Source organism: Phaenicophaeus curvirostris, chromosome 6 (genome assembly GCF_032191515.1).
Source record: "Phaenicophaeus curvirostris isolate KB17595 chromosome 6, BPBGC_Pcur_1.0, whole genome shotgun sequence".
Taxonomy (NCBI): Eukaryota; Metazoa; Chordata; class Aves; order Cuculiformes; family Cuculidae; genus Phaenicophaeus; species Phaenicophaeus curvirostris.
Genome location: NC_091397.1, coordinates 23,284,886 through 23,304,069, shown reverse-complemented (window position 1 = coordinate 23,304,069; position 19,184 = coordinate 23,284,886). Strand labels below are relative to the sequence as shown.

The following is a 19,184-nucleotide window of genomic DNA, read 5'->3' as shown; positions in this document are numbered from 1 at the left end:
CCCAAATTTATTTTTACTGTTTGCTTTCATTACTTGGCAGAGATAACATTAATGTTGACAGCTGTAGTGATTTGCTAAATAGCTGCAGAAAACTTGTGGAATGATGATACCACCTGCTGGGTGTACAAGCTACTGTCCCAAAGCTTTAGTTTACATCAACATCCATACTTGAGGCATCAGGCATGTTTTTGGTAAGGTGACTTGGAAAATAACTTGGGCCAAAGGAGTTTTTTAGTGTAGATGATGGAAGGTATTACTTAATTTCCTCCTGAACTCACACTTAAGAATCCTATATGTATTGTAACTATTGTCTACCCACTCTGTTTTACAGCTTCCTTTTCTCCTGCACTATTAAGATAATAGTCATGGGGACACAGGAGCGTTACCCCACCATGCAGTTATGGGATGACAAGCTGTACATATATGTGCAGTTAATTTGTATTTGTCTTTAGGAAGTCTTATCAAATTCAAATCCCGTATTGCTGATGTCTCCTAGGGTTTGGAAGCCATGCAAATAGTGGGTCACCAACTCAGCAATCTGATGGTAATCCATTCTGGAGAAAGAAATGGCTTCAGAGGAGACTAGAATGCTCAAGCTTTTTTAAAATGATGTAAAGGACCTCACACTGCGGTCAACTGATAACAGTGGCCCAAGTAGTCTGCTAGTGATACAGATACTCAAGTAAGTAGAGAAAGAAATGGATGGTCTTCAGATTTGCAGCAAGAGAAACAGAACGCAGCAAGAGAAACAGAACACAGCACGTCTACGTTCACAGACTTAGCCTTCAACAATGCTAGAAGGTGAAAAAGACACAGGATGACTGAGCCACCAGATGGTTTTACCAGTGCAAACTGCACGAGGCACAGAGCTCCATCACATACACTGCAGCAAGAGCAAAAGACAGGCTAACAGCCCTGGGAAGACCTTATCCAGGTCACTGTGCAGAAAGGTGCCTAACTTTGCAGCTAGCACAAGAGGGTCTTAGTGGGAGTAATTATCATTCACAGAAATGATTTTCAGTAAGGGTGGGAATGGGATGGAAGAGAAGAGAACAGCAGCTTGCTGAGTTTACACTGGAGCACAATAATTTTGCTTACAACAGCAACATACAGGATTTGATGATGGAGCAAGTCCTAAAAGCTGACTTGTTATCCTGTAGGACTATGAAGTCTCGTCATTCTTTCATATTACATGCTATCCTATTCATTCATTCATTAAATTACTTTAAATTTTGTCAGAATTTGCAGTATATGCATGTCTGTAATAGTGCGTGTGCCTATTCTTAGCCCTAGTTTTGAAAATGGCTGTCATGGTGTTGGCAAGACCACTCAGTTCCTTTAAAAACAGCAGAAGGGACTCAGGTAAGAGGAATCCAGTATATTAGCTACTGACACAATTTCTTTCTGATTTTAATTCAGGGTATAGTTCAAAGGTCCATTTGTTCATTAACACAAACAAAGTTATCTGGTGAGTACATCAGCTTAGCAGGTTCAACATCTTATAAATCAGGAATTCTTAAATCATTTGGAAGTAGCTATCTTCAAAGTCAAGTCATACTTTAAATCAGACAACTAGGAAGCAGTGACCTACGTTCACAACTTAAGCAAAGACAGGATGTATGAAATTAACAACCTCCTCAAAACTACTTATTTAAATATAATAAAACTATATATAAATTATCAATTACAATCATTTCTGGTATATTGCCCAAGTATATTCACCAAAAGTCAATAGTATGGATTACTGAAGTTCTTATGTCAACAAATTCAGAATTAGCAGGTAAATTTTCACTTGTTAAGCTGTGGCATCATTGTGCAGCATTATTATTTGGATATGACCTCTATTTTCCAGTCTCCATCAGTTAGTTATACTAATTTTACTTTCAATGATACAAGATTCTTCTCCCATGTTGAAATACATAACACTAACTCAAATATAGCTTACCCTGCAGGTCCTATGCTTATATGGACAATTATTTCTATTTGAGAAGAAATGATACGGTCTGCCCTTCAACAAGCATCTACAGCATAGCTAGCAATAACTAGTTCGTTTATTAAAATTAAAAAGAAAAAAAAAAAACCAAAATAAAAGCATGAGTCTCAATGAGTCAAAATGAGCTATCTTATTGACAATCCAAGTACTCTGTTTTAAGATGGATGAGGTATTATGCGGCAATTTATATTGCTATTGCCAGTGCAACTAACTGCAGTGGATAAAAATACTTGCAATCTTCATGGTTATGAACCTGGCAGCTTTCTAAAACACTACATTTTAGAAGCAGAAGACCACAGAATGTAAGGAAACAGCTTCTCTCTTTGACCTCTGCTGGCCTTGGAGGCTCCCACAGCCCTACCAGGTCAAGTTTAGTGCAATGACAAGGTCTCAACTTACCAACCTGATGCAAAATTTTCTGCAGAAGAACTTAGCAAAAAAACAACTCCTGGGATGTTTTCACTCTAGACCATACAAGTGAAAGTCAGTATTTATTTAACCAAAACTTAATGCTCAGAACTAGACTTTTCAGTCACTACATATCTCCAAAGGTGAAAGTGACTTTAAAAAGTTACACTACACATATAACTGTATCATCATATGCTACAAATTAATAATACCAAAACAAGGGAGAAGCAGCAAGTACATACTACATCGAAAATACAGTCAGGAGAGCCACTTGTTTGCAAAACAAGAAGCTATGAATGTTACCCAAAGAGCCAGTATGTTATATCCAGTTCAGTCTGCCAAATCTTGCTGCTTCTTGGTAAGGCAAAACAGAAAGGAAAGAGTAAACACTGGTAAACATAAAATATGCACAGAAATCTAAAAGGATTATTCAAAATTACATGCCAGTTTGTATCCAAACAAAATACCATAAAAGGCACATGATGAACAGTCCAGTTACTAAAGACAAGATACTAATATGTGAGGGAAAAACAGCTTCCGGGCAACAGAGTAACAGAGCGGCTGTCGGGTTCGCCTAATGTCCTAATATGGGTTAATTCAAGGGTCCTGTTCAAAGTCCAGTGAAACCAATAGAAGACACATTGATTTCAAGTGATTATGGCTCAGGCCCTGATTTCACGAGCTATATGCTACCAACTATCTTTAATCCAATTACCTACACTCAAAGTAAATGTTCGCAAAAAATATTCTTCGGTGCTGGCAGATATTTTCTCTTCAAAAAAGTGCAGAATCTTTTCCTAAAGCAATTACAAGTGACCGGCTTCTTCCAGATGGTCTGTCTGCATCCACTTGTACTCTTTCATGTTTGTCTTTTTCCAAAATACTTACCAGAACCTGCCAACTGTGAAGGAAAATAATTTGAACTCTAAGGCCAGTATTCTGTCATAATCCAACACACAGCCTAATCATAAAATATGTCTCTAAAAATCTTACGTACTTTACAGTTGCTGACATCTTTAAACTTTTCTTAATTTAATCTTACATATATTTGACTTTATCAAGAGACTTAATAGTTAAAAAAATATATTAAAAGGCTGCAAGCGTTGAGTTCACTTATTAAAGGAAACACGTAAAAGAGGTAGAACAGTCAGAAACACCGTAGATGTTCCCATCACAATAATATCTAATTGATCATACGGCTGTTGGGCAAAGTATTGAACTGCACCACACCGAATAAGTTTTATTCTGCAATGGTACTACCTGAAGCTAAAAATTAGTCAAGTTTGGAAAGCTGGGAAGTTATAAACTGATTTAATATGGTCTGATTTCTTACAGACTGAAAATTGCTAATCAAAAGACATTTGTTTTAAAACAACCTTCAGAAGGCTCAAGTGTTAAAAATCTAACCATCCACTTCTACACAAGATTAACACCTCCATGGTAAAGGGTTTGTTCCCTACCCACCCCGTGGTTTTTTAGGCTAAACTCAATTGTACTTAGCCCCCAGAAATTGTCAAGGGGACTTCAGGGCAGCAACGATAGCGTTCAAGTGCATGATGAAGGTGATTCCAGTAACAAATAAAACTTAAAAGATAGCAATGAAACTGTCCACTTGCCCAGCATTGTTAGTATCTAGTGCAGTGATCTGAAATGCTTTGTTAAAAATACACAGCAGCTCTCACCAGAAGGACTTCGCATCACCACATCCTGAACTGTCTACTCAGAAGTATTCACAAAAGTCCAGTACGTCTGGACTGCACATTAATTAGAGACTCTGTCTCTGCTGTCTCGTGAATCATCCTTGACTACAGCTGTGAGAGGATACACTAGTTATCTCACTGAACACCGTATTTTGGCTGGTTCCTATTACGATGACTTAAGACAAAGTGCTGCTGTACTGGTTTCTGCGGTCTACCATACAACTGAGATTGTCAAGACAGTATAACATACTGAAAAGATAGTACAGATTTTGGTCAAACACCGATTTCTGAGAGACACAGTTTTACAGTACTGTACTTCTGTATTTCCAAAGTTGTCTGCTCATAATATTAAAAATTTGAAATGTGATGATGTTAGTCATGACTGTATCTTTAGGCATCTTGCAAAATACACTTATATGTAACAGCTATTTTTGACATTATCAAACATTGATATATATACAATCTGTATACTGAGATTATAAACACAAAAGGTAAAAAAGAAAAAGATATAATCCTTGTTTGTTTGATGTTTGTGTCAAACAGTTGCCTTTCAAAGCTTGAAATCCTGTCACAAAAAAATCCTATATTGCTTACTCCTGCATGCTAATTTCTACTACAGTATGTTGTTTATCCCTTACATGTGGAAAGTAAAGAACACAAGGTTCATGCATACAGCATACAAGTTTACATCAGCTGGGCTCTCCAGGAGGCATGATCCCAGTTCCACTCTGGTCTGACTCAGTACTGCATTAAACCAGAGAAAAACCTCTTACATGGAACTAGCAAACGGACTGCAGTTGGGATTCTCGGTAAGTGTATCTGTCATCATGTGGGACAGCCTTGTCACATCCAGGCTAATTATCCCCTGTTAATTGTTATGATTTTGGTTGTTCATCAAATCCATAAAATCCTAGTCAACAAAAAAGAAAGAAAAGAAAGACTGTTTTTTTTCCCTTCAAGATGAGAGGATGTTCTCACTGTGATCACAGGCATCTCTGTTGATCTTTCAAATTGTCTGAAGAGCAGATGAATGTGCAATGACTCAGTGATGCTGAGTTTCTATAAAATTCAAAGTAAACAGTTCTGATGTCACTCCAGGAAAACAGTGCAGCTAAATAGACGTCTCCCACAGCTGGAGAGGGGGAAAAGGAACACAAACACATATTGAACACCAAGACAAAACAGGCTGTTGCCCAAACAGCAGGAAGAGCTTGTTCAGGGAACGGTATCTACTTCACTTTAGTTACTGAGGTAATGCTCCTAGTCTCCTCCCCAGCCTCTGGTGGGTATTTGTTAATACCACAAAGTCAGCATCCTCAAGCATTTCAGCATAGACTTGCAGTCAGCACAGTAAATGTCCATGGCTGGGAGTGTGGAGAGTTTGGAAGAAAAATATCAGTGTAGCATCAACTTTCTACTAGACTACACAGGCAATGGAACGGTCAGCCCAGGGAGGTGGTTGACTCACTTTCCCTGGAGGTGTTTAAGGTGCGGGTGGATGAGGTACTGAGGGACATGGTTTAGAGACTGGTGGGAATGGTTGGACTCGATGATCCAGTGGGTCTCTTCCAACCTGGCGATTCTATGATTCTATGACTGCTTTTATCTTGCAGTTACACTAATATTAGTCTAATTTCCCACTGTCTTCTGCCTAACTACAGGCAGTGTGAATTTCTGCAATGGATTTGAGATACTGCCAAGGCAGCTCCAGGGCCAAGAAACACCAGTGCAGTCCTTCCTCCAAGCTGCTCTGCTCCACCTGTGCCTGAGAGACCCTGTGCTGCCCCTCACATAACCTTCTGTCATGGGGGTAGCAGCATGCAGGTCTCCTCAGCCACACTCTGCTCCTTTTTCGCTTGGAGAAAGAAGGGCAGAGAGCAGAGATGGGAGTCTCATCTGAAACAGGAACATGAACTAAAGCCATCACAAGTAATACTCAGAATTTTTGATTATTTAAATATCTGCTATGTCTGAATTGACACAAAGGAAGAAATAGCTAGTGTTGCCTTTTAGCAGCAGCTGGAAATCTCTTCCTGTGGAGCAGTATCACCATCCGCAGCACATTCCAGTAGTACCTGCCCACCTTTGGGGGCCAGGGTGGGCTCAAGGCATGCGGCAGCAAAGTCCCTTCAGGTCTGCAGGTCTTGATACAAACCCTCCACATCCCCCTTGACTGCAATGTAGTTACCTTTCCATAAAGCCAGAAAACAGCTACCCCCATCCTGAATGAGAGTCGCTTGCTGTGACAGCCCCCAGGAAGGGTTAAGGAAGGAAAGCCAGACATGTTGCTTGTTCCAGGGCTCCCAGTCATGCATAGTCCAAACCTGCCTAAAGCTCACTCCCAGCCTGGAACTGGACAACTAGAGGAATCTGGACTTCAGGGCAGGTTTAAGAGCAACTTGAAAGGATATCTGCAAACACAGCCGCTGAGGCTGCCCTAATTGCTGCCAGAGGCTTAGCCTTCAGCAGCTTCTGGGGCTATGGGTACAAAGGAAATGCCACTGCTGCTCTCACTGTTAGTCAAAGATGCTGATCTATCACGCTTTCCTTTTGAAAAACTACCAGTACACCAAGTTACTGACAAAATGCACCAAGAAAAGGGACACATACCCTGGCACTTTGCCTGTTAGCTTTTTTCTCCTCATCAGGAAGTGGTGGCATTGGGTAGGGGTATTTTCTGCTGGAAGCAATAGATCCAGTAGACGAAGATGGAGACTTTGCAGGAGATAGTGTCCTGAGATGTTGAAACACACAAAATAAATGTGATGTCTTTGGATCCCAGCACTGCAACAGCAACTGCCATTACTCTGAAGCTTGGTTCAGAACCAAGTATATAGCTTATCATTAGATAAAGTTGTTTGATCTGTAGTCTAATAATTTCATTGTATGAACAAAGGTATTTTATAGCTCTCAGGAACACTGGAAGAAAAAACCAGAATTTCCTACTTATTAGAAATGTATTGCAAAACCAAAATGATTTCTTAAAGTTTTTTCTATGACACTGTAATTAATCATTATAAAATTAACAAACCAAGTCTGCAATTGAATAAATACAGAACTAAAAGACAGGCATGGCACTACGAAGCCTAAAATAGAAACAGTGATAGTGTAAATGCAAGCTGAACAATGTCTTCTGCCACTGACTAAATGGCAATTATCAGTGTCATTATGTACACCTTATACATCTCCTATATTGATACAAACATAGCAAATAAATCTATGATTTTATAACACATTAATTTACACATATGCATGCACTTGGGGGCCAAACTGTTAGTTGTGAAGTAAAAAGGCATATACAAAGTGCTAATAACAAATTATTAGACATGCAAGCATCATACAGTGCATATTGTTCCAGCCAAAGAAAGAGTCTGATGAGAATATACAAAAATGGACTGATTAGTCAATGGCAATCAGCATTTCTGTACAAGGTGAGTAGAGTAAGCAGGAGCAAGTAAATGTTTGTATCACATGAAAGGCATTCTTTTCATGTCAATAAGGCAGCAGCACATTATTGACTGAAATTTTATACCCAAGAAAGACTCTTATGCTTCTGTTTTGAGATTCTGTACTTTTTCCACTTGAGTGGGAGGAAAAGCCTCAAAGTAGAAAAATCGAGTTAGCCTGGTTTTCTTGTTCTGTTTGGCAGACTGAGGGCATTTTTCAAAGGAAGCCTCTCACTAGTGCTACATAACCGAGACCCTCCCTGAGCACCGCTATCTACTGTCTTATGAACATAACGTGTCCCTGAAGATGGAAGGTTTCTCTCAGTTTCTAGAGACAAGTCTTCCAAGACCCTCAAATACAGCAGGAGGCTGCACATTGTGTAGCTGTAGACTCCAGCGATGAGCACCATCACTGATACCAAGGAGCCACAGGAACCACCCCAGCAGACAGCCTGACATCCCTGGCTTCAGGATTTGCAGGATCAGGTCCTTTCATGTAGAGAGTATTACAGACAAGGTGGGGACTCTTTCATTTCTGGAATTACTTTGTATCTCTATTATTTAAGTGAAATTATTTTACCTTTAAATAATTATTCTTTTATTTTGGACTACTACATGATTTTGTTGTGTCTGTAGCTCCCTGCAACAACACACTCTCTCACCTCCCACACAAACAATGACTGATGGTAGGCAGGAGCCACAAGATGTCAATGGAAATTATAAGGTGACAGCTTTCCAATCTGGCTCACGATGCTCTAGTGCCTCATGCTGTACCTTCTAAGTTTGACAGCCCTTAAAAGATTTAGGTTGGTACAATCCTCCAAACACTGAAGAGCAGCTCTTCCACAAATGCACTTTGATCACCCATTAATAAGAACTGAACATATACAAACATTTTCAGGAAGAAAATGTTAAACTGCTACTGCATTATAAAACAAAATGTTCATATGTCCGGCAACACAGATTTAAGCACTGAACTGCACATGCAGCAAAACAGGTTGGTTTTTTTTAAATAAAATCCAGGGAACGGTTTTTAACAGTGCCCTGCTGTTCACTATCCATACAAGCCCTCTCAACTGTGTCCACCCTTGGACTGATGAAGATCACTAACAAACTATTAGTGGGTCTAGAATCAAAAAACAAGGAGAGGAGGAAGAGGGAAAGATAAGGAAAGCAGATTTTTACATATTATTAGTAATCCATTACTCACAAATTTTGCCCCACAGCTGCAGGAGGATTTGAAATCTTCATTATTAAATTTATAACAATAAACCTGGAGATCAGAAGCAAGGAGCTGGGAGATGTGAGATCTGATTTGCCAAACCCTGTCAGAAAGCTGTTTATTTAAGTACCACAGTCAGGAGGTGGCACACAGAATGAAGGCATCTCCCATCCCCTGCACAACACTGCCTCCTGCACACCACAGGCTCTTCCTACAGGTTATTTTAGGCACCACAGAGAAGGACGCGGTGAGAGGGAAAGTTCTGGCCAATATACTTGTCCATCAGCCTGAGCAGGTGATCCTGGAAGCAGTAGTTATGCCCCCAAGGACGGGGCATCTTGAACATTTCTTTGCATGGCAGGTTCTTAGACCAGGATCACTAGCTGAACCTGTAGCCAGGTAGCTTTGCACCTTAAGTAAAACACAATGCTGCCTTTTCAAGGATTTTGAAGCCCAGACCTCCAGTGTAGCTGCCTACACGTCTTAATTCACAACCCTGCTTTGCATTGCCATCTCACCCATGTTTTGCAGGCCTAACTGACGTGCACATTGCTGCTCACCTGCATGTGCAAAGCTACAGCCAAATCTTTGAGAATGCAGTTGCACACTTAAAAGAAATGACTTTGCCCTCCCCTCACAGGCCCTCACATCTTATTTCTGCTACACAAGTTCTGTACTGGTTTTTGCCATCTTTAGTGTCATCTACGGAGACTGTAAAAACATAGCACTGCTAAGCATACACTCACAGATCTTAGGATGCATCTTGTGTGATAAGCATAGTTGTTTCAGGTGTTTTTGACCACTTTTCTTCCCTGCAATTGTGTATGTGCTGTGTATCCCAGATTTACATGTACTTTAAATGAGAAAGAGCCAGCATGACCTTTCTCATTTATAGGATGGAAGAAAGACAGCATTCAGGGACACTTGCGGGTAATGCTGGGGTTAAAGGTAGGCAAAAAATTGCAGTTTGGTCAAGGGTGGGATTCATATAGCTTTCACTGGGGTTTCAGTTCTCCTGCTATCACATCCATTAGCTTTCATGCCAAACTTTGTTTCCAGCTAAAACGTATACCAAAAACTAGGAAAGCAGACTGCATTGCAGTGTGTACTCTGCCCTGTAAACACTGTGGCAGCTTCAGAGGTACTACCACCAACTCCAAATAAAGCCATGCACCTCAATGCACTGCAAGAATTCTCATTTCCGACCACACAGAAAGATGTCGAGGTGACTTCGTGCTCATCTTCCTGTCCTGGGAGCTGAAACTAAGAGTGTGGGGAGACTATGCTGGGATTCACAACAAAACACTGGCAGCAGGAGGATGTCTGCATGTGCTCTCCTGCAGCCAGGAACCTGACTGGTCTGCTTTCTTGTCACCTAAATGGGACAGTGTTTGCCCAGAAGAGACAGTGCGAAATGTGTCACCTGGTCCCACAACAAAACATCTTGTGACTTTAAGTGTCATTTTAGCTGAACTCAAGGCAGGTGTCCCTGTCAGATCTGAACTGTTCAAAAGCTGTGCTTGATTCTATTTCATAGACTGAAATAACAATGAAATTCACTTAACATTCAACCTGGCAAAAGCATTTCAAGTCCAACTATAGATGCTATCAGCCTAATCTGACCTTCGCAACCACAGTTCAGCTCTTTGTAGGATATGAACAGCCTAAATTATCCTACATTAGGAAGCTGGGATCTTTCAAGAACACTGATGTGGTTTAACATTTTAAATACAGTTCCTTTTAAAGACCACAGCTGTGCACTAGTTTCCTCACAAAGCGCAGCAGCAGAGAGGAGGCTCAGCTTGTGGGGGGCTGCAGAGAAGACAAAAGCTGTGGCTTGAGCCATCCACTTTAAGCACTGCATGGCAACGCCACAGAGGCAGGCACTCTCATGCTTTTATGAATCCTCTTCCCTGACTCTTGAAGTGAAATCCTGGTCCCACTGACATCAATAGGTATTTTTTAACATTGGGTTGCCAAAGAGGACAATATTTAGCTTTAGTTGTAATGGGGAAAAATCTTCTTTTCTTTAAGTACAGTCTTAAGCTGCCTCAGGAAGAGCGGGGAGCTAATGCCCAGTCACAGCTCTGGCCTCAGCTAGATGCTCACAGAGGAAGGCAATGGGCCTCACAGAGCACCAGAGCCAATTCTGGCTAATGATCAGCTGAGGAAGAGCTGAGAAGAAACCAAGGAAGAAAGCGACAACATCAAAGCACAGAAAAAAATGGAGGGAAATGGATAGCCTGTTGCCTCCTGCCCTCTCTGCTCCTTGCCAATGCCTTTCTGATGTGAGATGGCCATTTTCCATCTTGGTACGCATCTTGGGTCTCCATCTTTAAAAAACTATTTTCTTTATAAACTATTTTTATCCTTAAACAACTTCCATAGAATCTAAGCTGCTGTAAATATTTTCATTAAATCAAATGTAGGCAGCTCAGTGCTTCAGAAGGTGCCTTCTAGTCTTTTCTGTCTATAGTTACTACAGAAATGCCACATTTTTGGGATTCTGACATTTTATTTTCTGAGGTCATCATGGTTCCTGACTCTTTCAAGTAATCCTTAACCACATTTAATACGGTCAGTCTGTGCAGTAGCCACCATAATTAGCAGCAACAAAATAAGTAGTAGTATCACACTGCTAAAACTGCCTGGCTTGCAGCAAAGCTGAAATCAGGGAAAGGTTTTCTGCCTGGGTTTATTGCCGGGGTTACAGAGCTATGGCCTGGCATATAAAATTAAAATCTAGCCTAGACTTTGAGCAGTAAAATAAGAATTTTCTTTACAGATCTTACTTTCTTACAGAAGGGATTCCCACAGCTGGGAGCTTTCTGGCACTAGAGGCACCAGCTACTACTACTATTATTCTCATTAATAAGAAGTAATTATACAGAAATACCCAACATACTTGTACACTAGGAAAAAAATATTAAAAACTAGGACACCAGGTGTCAGAGAGACAAATTTTGATGTATACAGGGTTTCTTTTAAGCTGATGGAGAAAGTCTTTGTGATGAATAGCATCTCTGTATTCCAAAAATCTGTAGTGTTCCTAGGAATCGTAGGCAGTGGTTTTGTCTTTTCTCTGGATTCTACTTCAATTCTACCTGCAACAGCACCAGTTATCAAAGCAAAACAGCAGTGTTACTTTCAGGACATTTTTTAAAGAAAAGAGAACTCAAAGATGACTAGTAACACAAATAACACTCATCTTATTATCTAGTATAAATGTCTTATCCTGAACTATGATTCCTAAAAAGTACCTAACACCTGCAGAGCCTGACTTCAGCCTGACTTTCTGGTTACCAAACAAGATTTGTTTTGGTTTGTTTTGTTGGTGAATCACATCAGAGGCTCAAACCCAGCCACACAGTATTCAGACACACCATTCTTGGGAACATTTTCCAGTCCGTGACAGATTAACCAAAATTGCAACTGATTTCTGGGAAGAAACTATTCAGTTCAGCCTCTCATAAGCCCACGGCAATTCATCTCAGGAGAATATTTGATTCTTCGCCTTCCATAATGTGCCTACAGAATACTTCCCCATGGTTACCTCAATTAATTAGGGTATGCAGGTTTCTTAATTTATTCTAGTTTCTCTCTCATTTCTAAAGCTACTGCTGCAGGCAGTCATTAGTAAGCTTCTATGGTGTCAAACTTTTGTGTTTCATCTCTGCTGCTATACTGCTTTTAAAACTCACATGGGTCAGCTTAGTCCCCATCTACATGCAAAAAAAATGCATGGTTTATCTCAAATACAATTAGAAATGTGACTCATTCAGTGCAACGGCTGAAAACCCTCATGGGCAGGGTATGCTCCCATCAACTTCATCTAGTTACTAAACTAAGATATACTGATAATAAAAAATGAAAATCAAATTAAGAGTATCCACACAGGAATTTAAACCTGTTTAACTAAACCGTTTAAAGTAACATACTTTAAACTAGTGCTATCTCCATCAATGCCTCTGTTTATTGCGACCACAGGGTCTCTGATACAAACACCATGAAAGACAGCTATGGGGTTAGGCTGTGGTGAGTGACTGATGGCCTTGCCTGAACAACAAAGGACCAGAGTGTATTTTCAGGAAAAGGTTTGCTAATAAAAACACACCTCATTTCTAGTTGTAAGTTTGCCTCATTTCACCTTCCAGTGAGTTTTGGTCATTATCAGTCTCAGTTTGCTAGTCTAAAGGACTTCCCACAGCAGTTTTGCTCCACACGCAGCTAGGTGGGCTTTATGGTCAGGCAAGCAATTAGCTGCTCCATTAAACTGAATAACTTGAGGCCCTGCAGTCCCTTCCATGGTTTCTCAGGGCTTAAATCTCCCCAGTTCTTGAACATGCTTGTTGAACTGTGGACACCAGAACTGGACCCTGTATCCCAATGCTAAAACCAGCAATAGCAGAACTCCTGGATTCACAACACACCCTGCCTGAATGTCCAAGTACCAACACAGAGACCTGACTCATACCAGTTGGTAAAATCACATCCTCCTGTAAGTCTTGGATTCTTGTGTCAGGGATTTTTACTCCTTGTTCAGGACCAAGATCAGGACTGGCAGGCTTAAATTTACCTCATTTGCCCTACTTATTCATTGGAAAGCCTTCCTGCAATTGACTCTGTGATTTAAGAATTCTCGAAAGCAAACAGCAGTTGCTTAAACAAATGACAATGTCATGCTCTCTTAAGACTTTGGGACTAAAAATGACTGAATTCCCATTCTGCCAGTGCTACTATGGGAAAATAAGTGCTTCATTAGCATCTTGTGATACAACTCCATCACGTTTTTTCCCAAATACACACTGGACATATTTAGTTATGTTTCTGCCCTTTTGTACAATTATTGTTATGCCTACTCCTTCATACCATCCTTTACTTTTTTGGCTAAAGATTTTGCTTTGTATCCTTTTTCTTTCTGTTTCTACAATTCTTGCTTCAGCTTCATTAATTTCTTTCACGCTTTTTATTATTTGTCATAAATTGTCTTCCCTTGTCTCCTATGTTAGCCGATTTTTTCAGCTCATGCAAATTTCTGTCTCAGTGGGACTGTCTCTTTTGGGAATCTACTGAAATGTTGTCAGTCTCTGGATTCATGTATAACAGGTAGGCCAGCTTCACGCATGCTTCTTTTTGACTTGGAACGTGTCAAATAATACACACTCTCCCCTCGCAAAAACAAGTGATACTTTTGGCTGAACCCTACATTCACTTGTAACAGATTAATTAGTGATTTGATAAATAGAGCACCAAGTATATTCTCATATATTTAATTTTCCAATTACAATATGTTAATTATTTCATTGTATGCTGATGGTAAAACACCACTACTTTTTATTCTTTTTTCATTTAAATTTTAGTATGCACCATATAAGACAGTGGGTAGAGTCAATGTGTTATGAAACCACTTGCTTCAGTGAATTACATTCTATTTAAGTTAATACTACTTTATTAGTGATAAATGTCTCATGCTCATAGAACACTACTTGGCATAAAATGATGAGAAAGCAACTACAAGCTACAGATGATGGTGGGAACGCATGCACTACACACACCCTTTTCAATGGCTTCATTAAAACATTCAGAAAAAGAATTGTGAATTGCACATGAAGCCAAAAACAGACACCAAAATGCAGCAAAAGAAGAGGGGCCCTTTGCACCTACAGTAACTTGTATTGATTTATACAAGGTAGGAGTCCCAAGGTATTTGTATATGCTGGAATAGCTCTTAAAAATGATATAGAATTAATTTACAAAATACCTAAAGTATGGTCCTTCAGTGTTTTTATTCACATCTTCTACCCACTTAGCTACATTATATTCTCTTTTGAACCATGGGTTTAAATACCTGCAGAAAGCAATGGAAGGAACAGAGAAAGCAGAAGAACAAGAATAGAAAATCTGAGAACACACAGCACAAGCTTAGCAATGATGCCTTCATCCCCAAAATGCAAGTGAAAATGGCAAATAAATCAGTATGAATGTCGAGTGAGGACTGGGCAGCGTGTACAACTGCATGAGAAAATCTGACCTACAACAAGACTCATATGTTTGATTAATTAGGAAATTCTGTGGTATAAATCATTCACTTTATGTCTAAAGGATAATTCACTCCTATGCAGAGGGCCAGCATTAAGCTCGTGGTCTGAATTCCTCTCATAGTCTCCAAATAATGATGAAGGGCATTTTGGCTCCAATCCTGTAGTTTGCTTGTTGAAGACACACATTTGTACTCATCTAGAATAAATTGCAAGATAATAGCTTAATGAGCACAGAAACTTGGGCTTGATCCTTTCTACAGGAATGAATTCTGGCCTCAGTGTGTTAAAAGACTTGAACTGTTTGCCACTACAGTGACAATTCTTAAGATTATGTGCAAAAAACCCTCTGATTTTAAAATTATCATTTAATTTGGTAGGACCACAAGAAGCTCTAATGGAGGTGGGCTGCAGAGTTACTTCATGTATTATGGAAGCAATCTTGTTACCAAAGCCACACTTTTTAGGAAAAAAAGTCTAAGCTGCATACTCGTATTAGGTACATGAAAATGATGAAATAAAGATGAGTTTAATTATCCAACAGTAATATTACCAGGGAATAAGACAATTTTCTGTGTACCTGGTTTCTCTTAGCCCCCAGTAACAAGATTACCGAATTCCCACCTTCCCCAATCATGTTAAGAAAAAAGGGCAATGTGGTAGCAGGAGTCTGCCTGGTCCAATTTTAAATCTTTTCTTCTATAAGAATGACAATAGTTGAAACAATCATTTGTAATCACCATCTCTATACAATAGAGATTAGCACACTCTGAAACAGGAAACAAATTGTAACCATGGAAAAAGGAAAAAAAAAATTCCTCTTTTTTATGGGCCAGTTCTCATCAATGACCTCATACATGGGAACGGGCCCTGCAAGGGATTGCTCAGATGAGTAAAGGTTGGGCCAGATCATGTTGTTCACCCCCCACTGTATTTCAAACCATGTTGATGACAAAAGTTATTTTCGACTTCTTTTGCTCCTTTTTTGCTCTGGAACTTCTCCTCCCCATCCCACGCAAGCAAAGCCACAGCTCTCAGAAAGTACTCGCCCTCAGCCACAAGTGCTTCTAAGTAGCTTCCTCAGCTCGCTTATTTATTAGGAATCAGGAGTGCTTTATGCTTTCCAGCTTGGGCTTTTAGAGAAAGAAAATGTCAAAAGTGGTAGCGCAGCAATAGATGAACTGCAAGTGAAGCAACAGGCTGATGCCAGCATCACCAAGAACTAACAATCTTCTGCTTTAGCTTTAACTGTAGGTGTGACTACACATTTTCTTGTACTTGCTGCAGTATTTTTGACTTGCTTTTTTCATTTGAAAGGGTCTTTTGGTAACCATGAAACACTCCCAATCTGGCTTCCTGTATTAGAAAAAAAAGTGTAAGGTGGTATCAAAGCATGCAGTTATTGCACAACCATGTTGCAGCGTTTCCTGGGTCTGGTTGCATTTCAGACCTCCATTCACCACCTCAATTCATCCATTACAGAAAGGTTAACTCAAGTTACTACAGACCACTATGTGAAACCATTAGAATGATCTCGGGTTGTTCTTCCTGGCCACACGTTCATTAGTGACGGCCAGAATCCACATTTTATTTGTGGAAGAAATTCGACTTTAAAACACAGGTGTCCTTACACGTAAGACTACAGCTAGACCAACAGCTTCATTTGGCTTGCAGCGCAACATGCAACAAGGCAAAAAACCTGGGCTCAAGACTACTTATACTCCTCAGGCTGGTGAGGAGGAAGATTAGCTAGCACTGCATCAGCAGGAGCACCTCCAAGCAGTCACAGTGTTTTGCCACAGTGAAATTATTGTATATTGAGGGAAGGGACTTTTCACGGCATAAAATGGCAGCCTAGAATGCAGGGGCAGGTGAGACTGACCTGTGATCCCGACTCCCTGTTTGGGGGTGGTCAGAACCCCCAGAGCTTATGCCTTGGGCCGGGATTTGGTGGGCGAGGGAAAGCCCAGGCTCAGATGCATGGGTTACCCTGCTGCAAAAAGACAATATATAATAGAAAGTCTAAGCCAAAGATGTTCGTATCAGTTATAACAAGGAGGAAGACAAATGCTTATAGGAAAAGCAGTGCAAATTAACAAAGGTTAGAATCACTGTTTAGCAAAACGCATGTTCCCTGGGACCTGTTTTAACACAAGTTCCCAATTAAACTGTCAGCTTATTCGGAAAGCTCCCATTATCATTCCTGAATAACTCTAATTTATTTTAATAGAAACTTGTTTCTATTGCCATTTCATCAAACCTGTTTCTGAAAAAGCTGCAGAAACACTTGGCCTGTTGGCATTCCTTCTGCGTGAATTGAAACATTTGCCTTTAGAAAAGAACATGAATTTCATTTTAAAACATATAGAAACAATTAAAAGCATCTGAAAAGACCTTTAGCAGTCTCCAAAGAGTTATAACCTTATCAGAAGCCTTGTTCATGCATCTGTTATGTACAAGGGGTTGCACAAAGGCGTGAGCAGTACATTTTTCAGGAACTGCCCAATGTGCTTTCAACCATCCCATCAGTGCTGCTCATGAGGGCTTCAGAGCTCAAACCTTGCTCACTGGTTAAGAAATTTTGCTTAAATGATTAATGGCATGAGTCTCAATCTGCTGCTTGGCTGTATACAAAAAAACCTCTTGGGTATAATATGTACAGTTACTGCAGACTCACACCTGTATCAAATACTTCTGTAGGCAACTGTACTAGCGTGCACTTGCTTAAAAAAAAAAAATTCTGCAAATGTTATGGCACAAATGAATCCAATTTTCTAGTGGTTAACCACGCCCTCTCTACTACTAACAGGAGACCACCAGAGTTAACCCTTATCTTCCATCTCAACAAGTATGCTTCATTGGACTCCAGAGGCCACACAGGTGGACTTTCCAAATGTTCTCCAACATTTCAGAATAGATTTTGATATTTTTCTGTATTTCCCAGAGAAAGAAGGTAAATTTGTCTGGGAAAAGCCTCCATGTATTCTGAGGCATCCTCAAAGCAGTTGGTGATGCTTTTTGCTTTCCTAAATGAGCGGAGCTGGCCATTCTCAGTCAATTTTCTCTGCTCGCAAAGTAAGTTCTCTCTCTAACTAGAGCCACTGTGCACCCTCAGCAATTCTCTCCATTCCCTACTGAGTTGGCATAGCACATGGATCACTCAGTGGGAGCTCTGTCTCCAAGGGACAACAGACTTGCCAAGGAGACACGGACAAGCCATGCAGTCCCATGCACTCCACGACAGACACCATGAGGAGAAAGAGCATTTTCCCTGCCTGGCAGGTCTCTCCGAGGAACACACAATCTGGGCTTCGTAGTATCATAGAATCACTTCCCTAATGGGCTCCCCCACAGCCCTTGGGAAGTACAAGCCTCCTCCCACTACCACCAGGGCTGCTGCTGTGTTGAGAGACTGTAATAAGCAGCAAGAGGGAAAGCAGATAATTATGTGGAATTCAGGAGCACCTTTAAAAGAGAAAAAAAAAAAAAGATTTCCATCTCATACTCTCTGTCTATCCACTTATTTAGTGCTCCAAAGCTCTCAGAGCAAATGTATAATATACCATATGAGCAGCACAGAGAAAAGAATATGCTCTTTATGGTGGTTTTTTTTTTTGCTTTTACTGAAAACAATACGCTTACCATGCAGTTACATTCACTCTAGGCTAAAGAGAACTGATCTGGTTTCATTCTTTATGGACCAATTCAGCCCCAGTGTACACCTCTGCTGAATGACAGAATAATGGTATCATTAATTTAAACTTTCTTTCTTTAAAAAAAAAAACAACCAGATTTTGTTTAAGAAATAGAATTGGAAAATGAAGGAAAGCACAGGACAAGTTTCTAAAGAAGAATGTGCAACCTCGTTTGTATTTTTGGCAGTCTGGTCAAACCAATTTTGCTTTTATCAAGAAAAAGAGAAAATAAGCAACATAACATTTCAGTAAGAGTTTATCAGCACAAAGACCAAGACCGAAGGGGCACTTGCAGATAAACTCCTCTGAGGCATCTAGGGCTAAAATGTCTGATTTCATGTTGCCATTTTGACCAGGCAATGTTATAATTACAATGCGCATCAAACTATTATTTCTGTAACCTGTAACAGAGGGTCTTCTCTATGAGCCTTTCTGAACCTACTCACCTCCAGACAGTGCACTGCAGGTGGAAGAAAAGTTTCAGAACAAACTCAAAATCCTCAAACCAAAGAAAGCAGGACTCAGAGAGGAGTTAGCGCTATTAGTTTCTAGCAGGTTTGGTATCAAGCCCATTTCCCATAAAGGTACAAAGTTAGTACTACTGATACAGGCAAAGGGCATTGTCGTTGCCACCATGGTCGAAGAAGGGGCCATTCCTATGTGACATATAGGTGCTGTATGA

General features: G+C 40.2%; 1 protein-coding gene across 6 annotated transcripts in view; it reads right to left on the bottom strand.

The window, feature by feature from the left end:
• Nucleotides 1-1,248: 1,248 nt before the first annotated feature.
• ADAM22 (ADAM metallopeptidase domain 22) overlaps nt 1,249-19,184 on the bottom strand; it is a 137,314-nt gene continuing 119,378 nt past the window's right edge. For 3 of the 6 annotated variants that reach the window (XM_069859587.1, XM_069859590.1, XM_069859591.1), the window contains 2 exons: nt 6,712-6,835; nt 1,249-5,233 (listed from right to left, as the gene is read on the bottom strand). In XM_069859587.1, the coding sequence (XP_069715688.1) occupies nt 5,213-5,233; nt 6,712-6,835 (145 nt within the window). In that variant the 3' untranslated portion in view covers nt 1,249-5,212. Of the gene's footprint in view, nt 5,234-6,711; nt 6,836-14,530; nt 14,618-16,689; nt 16,801-19,184 lie in introns of all 6 variants that reach the window. The other 3 variants (XM_069859586.1, XM_069859588.1, XM_069859592.1) reach the window with 2 other exon arrangements.